General features: G+C 39.4%; 1 protein-coding gene across 1 annotated transcript; it reads right to left on the bottom strand.

Annotated features, from left to right (window-relative positions):
* Positions 1-3913: 3913 nt before the first annotated feature.
* OR5A1 (olfactory receptor family 5 subfamily A member 1) lies at positions 3914-4870 on the bottom strand. The gene has a single exon (XM_019754012.2). It carries the CDS (start codon positions 4868-4870, stop codon positions 3914-3916), a length of 957 nt encoding a protein of 318 aa, XP_019609571.2.
* Positions 4871-11247: the final 6377 nt, after the last annotated feature.

Below are 11247 nucleotides of genomic sequence, written 5' to 3'. Positions count from 1 at the left end.
ATGCACGATCCTCAGTGCTTCCTTAGACACTGAGTTGGAAGTCTAACAATGTAATAATCAGCATAGGGAATATTGTCAGGTATTTGTAGCAAATGTAACTTTTAAAGAAGATGGCAGTTACAGATGCAATGGGAGTTATTAAAAAGTTGCTAAGCAACCTACGTAAATATTGGGGTTTTTCCCATCTATCTTTCTGTTATTGCTTCCTAGCTTAATTCCACTCTGGTCTGAGAGCATACTTTGTATAATTTGTGAAGGCATGTTTTATGGTCCAGAATGTGCACTGTCTGTTCTACGTGAGCTGGAGAAGAATGTGCATTCTATTGTCGATAAATAAAATGGTTTATAAACAAGTAGATCCAGCTGCTTGGTGTTGCTATGCAATTCAACTGCATCCTTACAGCTTTTCTGCCTATTGGATCTATTAATTACTGATCCAGGGGTGTGAGTCTCCAACTATAACAGTGGGTTTGTCTGTTTCTCCTTCTTTTTCCCTCAGTTTTTGCCTTGCTTATTTTGACACTGTTGTTAAGTGCATACCCATTAAGGCTTGTTATGTATTCTCAGAGAAGTGACCCTTTTATCGTTATCATTATAAAGACCCTCTCTTTATCTCTGATAATGCTCTTTGTTCTGAAGTCTGCTTTATCTCAAATTAATATATCTACTCCAACTTTCTTTTGGTGTATCTTTCTCCATTGCATTGCTTTTCATCTTTCTGTGCCTTTATATTTAAGGGGTGTTTCTTGTTCTACAAGAATCATGTATTTTCTAAACATAAAGTTGGGTCTTTTAAAAAAAATCCACTTGGTAATCTCTCTCTTTTAATTGATGTATTTAGACTATTTGCATCATCAGGTGACTTAAAAACCTTTTTACTATAAATTATATCTCACTTTCCGTAAAGCAAGGCATAATGATAGAACAAACCTGGTGTAACCACCACTTAGATCAACAAATGAAACATTCATAACACTTCAGAAGCCCCGGAGTGTTACACTCTTACCACCTCTGCCCAAGTGCAGCCAAACACAATCCTGGCTTTTATATTAATCATTTGCTTGTTTTTATTATTTTAACACCTTATGCATCCATAAACAATATAGTTAATTTTCTCTTTTTTTTGAACTTTATATGTATTAAGTCATATTATAAGTATTATTTTGTGTCCGGCATCTTTTGTTTAACAATATGCTTGTGGCATTAATCCAGGTTGTTGATTGCAGCATAATTTATTTACGCTTTTCGCTATATGCTATTCCATTGCATAATATAACCCCATTATTCACCCACAGCTTTATGGACATTTAGATGGTTTATTATTTGGACATTTTATAAACAATGCATATGTGTTAGTCCAAGTCTTCCAAGAAGCAGACACTCATACAGGATTGAACATGCAAGGGTTTTAGTAAAGGAAATTGCTGTGAGAGGAAATGGGGAAGGAGACAGGGAAGATTGGGAGGGATGTAAGACCACAATGCAAGCCTGGTCCCTTGAAGGAGAGAGGGAAGGAAGATTTGGGTGGAAGCTGAGTCTCGTTTTGGCCCTCTGTGTTGGCAGAAAGGGATGGTAAGAGGATATAGTGGTTTAATGTTGGGTGGGCTTTGGAGACTAAAAATAGTACTTATTTCTAGTTCTAACTCCCCTTTACTAGTTGCATGACTTTGGGTTACAATTATGCCAACAGGTTATTTTTGAGACTCAGTGTCTTTTCTTCAATGAGGATGATATTGCCTATCTCATAGGGCTGTTGAGACTCTTGGTTCAGAGGATGTAGATAAAGTTTATACAATACAGTTATAGGCACAGAGCGAGGGCTCATTTAAAGGGGTATAGAAATAAGGATGGCCCTTCGGTATGGATGGGTTATATGTCATGGGACTCCATGTTGTCATATGCTAAATACAAAATGAATGAGTCCACTATGAGAGATATGCAAGTTCATGGGTAGGTGGTTTTAAAGGTGATATTGGGGATTTAGTCTTCTTGAGATTGAAATGTCCATCAAGGGGCTCTTTTTAATCATTCTTTTACTTTGTCCTTAAAAATTTAGTTTAGAGAGTAGCCTTGAGAAAGAACCTTTAAAGTTAAGGGTAAGATTTCTTAGCACCATAAGTTATATTTTTTATTAGCTGAGTCGTCACCAGAAGAAAAGGAGTAGGGATATGCACTCTGAATGTTACTTCAGAAACAAATCAGAATGATTTATCATCAGGGATCTTTGATGTAATTGAAATCCTTGAATTGTTATGGTGAAAGGTGTAGAGATTACCTGAATTTAGAAGAAGGGATTCTTTCCTTGAGACACAAATTACAGAAACTACATAGGTGTAAATATTTCATTCCCACACCTATTTTGCAAAATAGATATGAAAATTAAATATCAATCAATTTTATATAAGTAGTATTTCCTTGGTAGATTTAGAGACTAAGGATGTGACAGCATAAGTGACTTCCATAAATTGTCAGAGTTGGCAAGTTTTGGATCTGGGATTAGAACCTGAGCATCTGACAAATATCCACCTTGCAGGCGATTGTGCTGATTAGTAAGTGTGAAGTGTCTGGCACAAGCTGCATGAGAACCTTAATTCCTTTATGTATATTGTGGGGTAGTGGTGGGAGGCATTTTGGGACTCGATCCTTTAATAAGATGATGACACTAAAACCAATAAAACAAGTAAGATTTTATTGGTGTGTAAGGCCCAGAATGTTTTACACATGTTACTTCATTTAATTGGCTCTTACCAGTTTCAAATGTCTTAAAACTTGTGGCTAAGTTTGAGCTTGACTATTTGGGTAGCTAGTTTTGGTTTGACAGGTTTGGCTGTGAAATCGTGTCAGGTGCTGAACAGGTAAAGGAATGACATGGTTGAAATCAAGGAAATACTAGTAGACCGCCGAGGTGATGAGATTGAGAAGAGTATTGATGTGATGCCACCGGACTCAAAGTTTCCAGGCCACTATGTGCTGAGATAGAAATGTCCATGAAAGGTAATGTCCTTCAGTATTTGCTTAGCAATTATTCAATAGCCATCATGGGAATACAGCAGAGTATCTTAGAGAGAGTGTTTAGTGGAATAAGCATCTGGTTTGGTAATCCACCTCAGCTATATACAGTGTACCTTTGTGGATTCTGCCAGATGCTGGTTGTAAGAGTAATGCACTTGTACATCTTCAGGGCTATCTGTTGTGGAACATGGAAGGCAGCATTTGGGCAGAGTGTGGGTCCTGGGGTCAGCAAGACCTGGGTCTGAATGGGAGTTCTGGTATACCTTACTTCTGGTATGACCTTGGCAAGTCACTGTTCCTTGCAAGGACCTTGTTTCCTCATTTGTAACATAGGGACAGTGCTATGTGCATCATAGCACTGCAATGAGTATTTATTCAATAGCTTTTGTGCCTGGTATATATTAAGCACCCAATATAATGTGGTTGTTGTAATATCAATTGTGAGAATAGGCTATGCTAGGGAGAGTTTTGTGTTGAAACAATCTCTTCCCCCTTCTGTCTATCCATGGTGATGTCATTGACTATCCATGGTGATGTCATTGACTATCCATGGTGATATCATTGACTCTCCATGGTGATGTCATTGACTATCCATGGTGACATCATTGACTATCCATGGTGGTGTCATTGACTGTCCATGGTGACATCATTGACTATCCATGGTGGTGTCATTGACTGTCCATGATGGCATCATTCACTATCCATGGTGGCGTCATTGACTGTCCATGGTGGTGTCAGCAGACACATGACCATGAGGAATGATGAGAGGAATAATGCAGGAGGAACCTGCATTTTCAAATATGCCCACAAAATGCCCCCTTGCTTAAGCCAGAGGTGGAGGTAGATACTATGGGTCACTTACATCTCAGGCAATTTGGAGAAATATGTTTTCAACTGTGAACTAGAAAAATATTTTCTTCTTCCCCAACACCTTCCACAGGGTTTCTTTGATGTCTTTGTTCCTCAAACTGTAGATGAGAGGGTTCAGCATGGGGATCACCAGCGAGTAGAACACAGACACCACCTTGTCCCTGCCAAGTGAGTAGCTGGCGCTGGGTCGCAGGTACATGAAAAGGGCCGTCCCAAACAGCAGAGTCACCACCATCAGGTGCGAGGCACACGTGTTGAAGGCTTTCCTTCGCCCTTCCACTGAGCGGATCTTCCAGACAGCAGCCACTGTGTAACTGTAGGAGACAAGGATGAGGCAGAGTGATGTCCCCCCAACAGTGACCACTGTCAGGAAATTCACTACTTGACTGATGAAGGTGTCAGAGCAAGAAAGTGCCAGGACTGGTGGGAGGTCACAGAAGAAATGGTTGATGATGTTGGGTCCACAGAAGTGGAGCCGGAATATAGAGCTGGCCTGGATCAGGGAGCTCAGGAAGCCACCAACATAGGCCCCAACCACCAAGCATGTGCGGAGGCCCGGGGACATGATGGCCGTGTACAGCAGGGGCAGGGAGATGGCTACATATCGGTCGTATGCCATAGCAGCCAGGAGGAGGCACTCAGTCAGACCCAGGCCGACAAAGAAAAAGAACTGAGCAGCACATCCCAAGAAGGATATGGTCTTTTGCTCCCGGAAGAAGTCAGAGAGCATCTTGGGAGCCACTGTGGAAGAGTAGCAGACGTCAATGAAGGACAGGTTGCTGAGGAAGAAGTACATGGGTGTGTGCAGTCGGGCGTCACCTCTGATCAGAAAGATGAGGGCCAGGTTCCAGGCCAGGGTCACAAGATAAATGCCCAGGAAAGTGACAAAGAGGACGTCCTGGAGCTCTGGATGGTCTGCAAATCCCAGAAGGATGAACATGGTCACTGACGAGCTGTTCCAAGCCTTAGTGGTGGACATGTTGCCCATGGTCCGCAAGGACAAGATGTAGACCCGAGGCAATAACGATAATCTACATTACGACCACGGCAACAAATAATGACAAAATACATAAGCAGGAGGGCAGAGTATTACAGAGAGTTACAACTTTATGCAGATTCTGTGTCTTTATCTCAGAAGGCAATTGTAGTCATCGTCTTACATGCTTTTTAATATGGTGCAGGTGGTCCGTATGAGCTGAGACTTTAGGTTCAGACTCCCTATGATCAACTCCTATTCCACCACTTAGCAGCTGTGTCACTTTGGATGAGATATTTAACATCTCTAGGCTTTAATTTCCTTATCTTTAAAATGGGTAACATGACCTACTTCACATATTTGGTTTAAAAATTAAATAAGGCATAGTGGGTAATGTACCTGACTCATAGTAAGTCCTCAACGAAAGTTATTGTTAGGGCAGTTTTGAGTGTCCAAAATGTGTCATGTCATGCCCTGAAATATCCATTCATCTTAACTTTATTCAAATTTTAGTAATGGAATGGAGAAACCGATGGAAGGTCCAGCTTCAGCTCTGTAGTTGTGAAACAATCAATCAGACATTTATGACGTTTTTAATCCAAAGGATTAGACCAGATGTGTATAGAAATGCTCTTAATTGTCAAATGTTAGATCTGAATATGCTAATGTAGTTCAGTTTCAAATCAGTATGAAGTCTCTTAACTATTTAATTGTTAAGAATGTTAGTTGCAGATTTAGGTTGCCTGGATTTAATTCCCAACTTTACCACTTAGCAGATGTGTGACCTTGGGCAGGTCACTTGAACTCTCTGTGACTCTGTAAAATTCAAGATGATAATAGCACTCACTGTTATTAGTATCTGTCTATATCTATCTATCCGTCTGTCTATCTATCTGTCTATCTATCATCTATTTATCATCTATCTTCTATCTAATCTCTTTTAGGACATGCCTGGCCCATAGTAAGTGTTATATGTGTTTGTTGTTGCCGTTGTTGTTTAAAACCTTAAATTACAAAGTATCCTCAATCAAATTCTAAGAATTTTCCATGTGCAAAGTATCTTTCAAGATCAGGAATTTGACTCCATCCCATTCATATCTGTAAGAATTCCCATCACCCCCTCACACATCCATATTGTCTCAATGCACATCAGGTAGAAGAGAACTCCTGCTGTCAGCAGGTCTCTGAAGCTGGGGTCCTACCCTTGCAGAAAGTACTAGGAAAAGTGTGGTCAGAGGGCTTGGTGGCTCATGGTGAATGACGCTTAATGGTTTGGATTATATCTTGATCCTTCTTCAGGTCTTTGTCTAAATAATTTGAAAATCAACAAAATTACCTTAACTGTCTTTTAAACTATATCCTCAGCCTAATCTGTCTGCCTCTTAAAATGTAGTGAATCTCACAAATTTGATTTTTCAAAGTGAAAATATTATTTTATGAATTTTAAAGCAATATGTGAGAACTGTAGAATAGTCTGATCCGTGAACAACCGTGAAACAGTAAGCCTAAAAATCACCTGCAGTCCCTCATCGATGCAAAAACAAGACAAGACAAAACAAAACAAAACAAAACAAAACAAAACAAAACAAAACCCAACAACATTGAAATTGGAAATCGTGCCATTCCGTCTCTGGAAATAACAGCTGTTAACATTTTGGTGTATGCCTTTCATGTGCAAGTATATGTATATGTGTCTTTGTATCACAGTCCACAGACCCTCTATAATTTACGTATTATAGAAATCATTCCACGTCAGTAACTTCATGATTCGGAAAGTAACACTTTCTCTATTTGCTCTGAACTTTTCTTGCTTCATTTAGGAGAGGCACTTTACTTTAATATCCCTAGTTTATCATAAATCAATCCATATCTACTCATTGCCAGCCAAGGTCTCATTGACTTTCTTCTGTTTTTTTTTTTTTCAAGATATAACTGCTTCTCAATTTAGTCTTTTTGTTGTATTTCTTTTTTATATTATGCTATAACTCTTGATTTTGGCACACGTTTTGGTTTTTATATATAACCAATTTGTTCTTAACATTAAAAGTGCCAAACTCAGGATTGCCAGTCTGTTTATTACCATATCTTCTATCTCCTTAAAGGTGGCTACCATCTCCCTTTAATAATATAATACGCTGTCTAGTTTTCTGTTTTGTTTTTTACATCTACTTAAGAGGTTCTACTCCTGTTTGTGAGAGGGACGTAGACTTCCCAGAAACAGGAGAGAGTTCTTACCCTTTGAAGAAAGAAAGGGACCTGCAGCAAAGTTTGCCACAGTCCAGTACAGATGGGGAGCCACATGGAGAAACTGGAAGCTGAACAAAGCAGCTTGCTGGAGCCCTTGCTCATTCTGTATAGGGTCAAACATTTAGCAAGGCAGGGAGGTACCTGAGGTCCATGATGTGATTCAGGGTCATCTGGGGCACCTATTCAGGTTATCAGAAGGGGATGGGGTAAGGTGGGGCTTATGATCCTGAGTAAGCTTCAGGACAAGTCTGCTTCGAATCCTGACTCTTGTCACTGGCCAGATGTAGGATGTTGGGCAACTCATTTAAAGCCTTTCTGAGTCTCAATTTCTCTATTTGTAAAATGGGGACAACAGTGACTACTTACCAGAGTTGTTTGAAGATCACTTAAGATAACGTGTGAAAGTCCTGGGTCTTGAGATAGGATGTTTGCTTAATACCTTGGGACTGTGACTGCTATCTGTAGGAAATATTCCTTAAAAAATTATTTATGGAACCAAGCCTTTAAAAAAAAACAAAAACCAAAAACCTTCCTCCTGAAAAAGAAGAATTAATATAGTTAAAATGACGATACTGTCTAAGGCAATATACATATTCAACGCAATCCCTATCAAACTACCAACGATGCTTTTCACAGAAATAGAACATATAATCCTAAAATTTATATGGGACCATAAAAGACCCTGGATAGCCTCAGCAATCTTGAGAAATAAGAACAAAGTAGGAGGTATAACAATACCTGACATCAAATTATCCTACAGTAATCAAAACAGCATGGTACTGGCATAAAAATAGACACATAGATCAATGGAACAGAATAGAGAGTCCAGAAATAAATCCACGCCTATATCGCCATTTAATCTATGACAATGGAAGCAAGAATGTACGGTGGGGTAAAGACAGTCTATTCAATAAATGGTGCTGGGAAACCTGGACAGACACATGCAAAAAAATGAAGCTGGACCACCTTCTTACACCATATAGAAGAATAAATTCAAAATGGCTTAAAGACTTAAATGGAAGATCTGAAACCATAAAATTCCTAGAAGAAAATATAGGAAGAAACTTCACAGACATTACTCAGAGTAAGATTTTTACTGATATATCCCCTCGCAGGAAGTAAGAGAAAAAATAAACATGTGGGATTACATCAAACTAAAAAGTTTTTTCACAGCAATGGAAACCATCAATAAAACAAAAAGGGATCCTACTGAATGGGAAAAGATATTTGCCAATGATATATCTGATAAGGGGTTAATATCACAAATTTATAAAAAACTCACTCAACTCAACTCCAAAAAACAAACAACCCAATTAAAAATGGGCAGAGGACATGAAGAGACATTTTTCTAAAAAGGACATACAGATGGCAAACAGACATATGAAGAAATGCTCAACCTCACTAACCATCAGAGAAATGCAAATAAAAACCACAATGAGATACCACCTCACCCCAGTCAAAATGGCTATCATCAATAAATCAACAAACAACAAGTGCTGGTGCGGATGTGGAGAAAAGGGAACGCTTGTGCACTGTTGGTGGGATTGCAGATTGGTGCAGCCACTATGGAAAACAGTATGGAGGTATCTCAAAAATCTGAAAATGGAACTACCTTATGATCCAGCAATTCCACTCCTAGGTATCTATCCAGAGAAATCCAAAACTCTAATTCAAAAATCTTTATGCACTCCTATGTTTATTGCAGCACTATACACAATAGCCAAGACATGGAAACAACCAAAATGCCCATCGGTAGATGACTGGATTAAGAAACTGTGGTACATTTATACAATGGAGTATTATGAAGCCATAAAGAAGAAAGAAATCTTACCATTCGCAACAACATGGATGGACCTAGAGAACATTATGTTAAGTGAAATAAGTCAGACAGAGAAACACAAATACCATGTGATCTCACTTATATGCGGAATCTAAAGAAAAGAATAAGTGAATGAACTAATCAGAAACAGTTTTAGAGACATAGAGGAAAAACTGAGGGTTGCTAGATGGGAGGGGTTGTGGGGATAAGGGGGAAGGTGAGGGGACTAGAAAACAGTCATTAACCACAAGATGGCTACGGGGTTTTGAAAATTAAGTTGGGGAATGTAATCAATAATGTTGTAAAGATTTTGTAGGGTATCCGATGGACACTTGTCCCATTTGGGAGACCACCTCAGGGATGATGTAGATGCCTGATCACTGCACTGTACACCTGAAGCTGAACAATAATGAATGTCAACTATAATTTTATATATATATATATATATATATATATATATATATATATATATATATATATGTATATGTATATACTTACAAGAAGCGGAGTACAGCATTAGGAATAGAGACAGTGGAAATGTAATGGCTCTGTGTGATGTCAGAGGGATAGTGGATTGGGGAGGGGGCTTCACACAGTGTGAGGGATATAAATGATAAACGTCTAAGTATTACTTTGTCTTGTGCACCTGAAACTAATAAAAAAAAAAGTGCCTTCCTCCTTATGTCATAGGTTGAAGTGTGCTTATCTTAGAGAATCAGGAGTTCACTGATGTACATGTAGGTTTGTAAGACTTGTTCAAGAGTGAGGTTGAAAAATTAATCTCAGGCTTGATGTGTCAACCAAAAGTCTGCCTTGAATGTTACCATTAGAATGGGGAGCTTTCACATTTGAAGATAAAATGTCCCCACCCCCAGAAACACAAAGTGAAGCTGGACAAGTTGAAATAAGAGGAAAACACATCTAGGGTTTTATTCCCACATATGGATGCCCTGCATCTTATTCTAGAACGTTAACTGGAAGGTATCTTAAGGATTGTTTGAACCACTTTATGTCACTGAACTCTGCTCAGGAAGACGTGCTTCTTCCCTTGAGAGAGAAAGGAAATCGCATTCACTCTGGCAGCAAACTCGGGGAAGCTCAGCTTGGTCTGAGTCTGGACGCCCTACGATCCTATGATGGAGTTACAACCAATACCAGGTCTGTCTTACAGAGCTGAAGAAGGAGAGTTTGAGAGGCTCACTGACTGGATTCATAGATGCTGGAGATGCATCTTTGTGAATAACACTAGCCTTCAAGACCACGGTGAAGATATAATAATACAGTCAAATTAAGCATCTAGCACAGTACCTTGCACATAGAAGACAGGAGTTGATGGGAACCTGTAGAGTTGATTTATGACTCAGTTCATCTTCTATAAAATATCTGCAAGACAGTGTTGAGTTTTATAATCAAGTCTGTCTAGTGTGAGCTTAACAGACTCAGTTGGAGAGGGAAGAAAAAAAAAAAAGGAATAATGGCAGGAGAACCTTAGTGAAACTGTGGAGTTGGTGTGGGTTGTCTGTGATTCTCCATCATTCTTGACGCCTTCTCCTCTCACCCTTGCAGGAGCCCATTGCCCTCAAGGTCTTCTTCTTCCAGTTCTGTCTTTCATCTGAATGTACAAATGATTGATGGAACTGAAAGAGTCCCTCTTGATGTAAGGTGACAATTCAAAAGACACCAAGGCTTTAATCCAAGAATTAAGATTCAGATGGTACAATTCAAGCCATCAATTGGAAAAGAGCAGGGTTTTAGAAGGTAGAGTTCTCTGCAGTGTTTGGGAAGTCTGCTAGGTAAAGTCTGCCTCGATTACAGCTCTTCCAAATTGCATTTCAGATTACTTACTGTGAGTCAGGGCTGTGTTCAAGGGCATAGCAATTCCTTCAGAAATTTCATTCCCTCTTAATTCTCTTCCTCATTGCAAGAATTCAAGCATTGCCCAGGAAGCCCATCAAAGCAGCAGTAAGGGAAGCTTGGGGCTAAATTTGGGCAAACACAAATAGAATAGAAAGGTACATGGAGAAAAATTGAAATCCAAAGTACTCCTTAGTCATTGTAGATCCAGGGTGCTCTATAAAGTGCGATTAATATGGCCCTGAAGACACCAAGTAAAAGATGAATGAGTGCTCACCCTCTCTCCCTCTTGCTCTGTCTGTCCTTGAGTTCTGCTTAGGAGGGAAGGCATGTAATCACGCCTCAGTAACTGCTGCCAATCCCCGAAGTGCTAATGAGTTTTGAGAGCAAACTTGAGGCTGCTTTGTTCATCAAAGATAAAAATATCCACTCGGTGCATAAAATGTGTGTTTGTGGGCAGAAAAGTGGA

The sequence above is a fragment of the Rhinolophus sinicus genome, linkage group LG06 (genome assembly GCF_036562045.2).
Source record: "Rhinolophus sinicus isolate RSC01 linkage group LG06, ASM3656204v1, whole genome shotgun sequence".
Taxonomy (NCBI): Eukaryota; Metazoa; Chordata; class Mammalia; order Chiroptera; family Rhinolophidae; genus Rhinolophus; species Rhinolophus sinicus.
This window is presented reverse-complemented; position numbering and strand designations above follow the sequence as displayed.

Coding starts and splice junctions, on each gene's coding strand:
- OR5A1 (XM_019754012.2), bottom strand. CDS start 4,870: ATGGGCAACATGTCCACCACTAAGGCTTGGAACAGCTCGTCAGTGACC.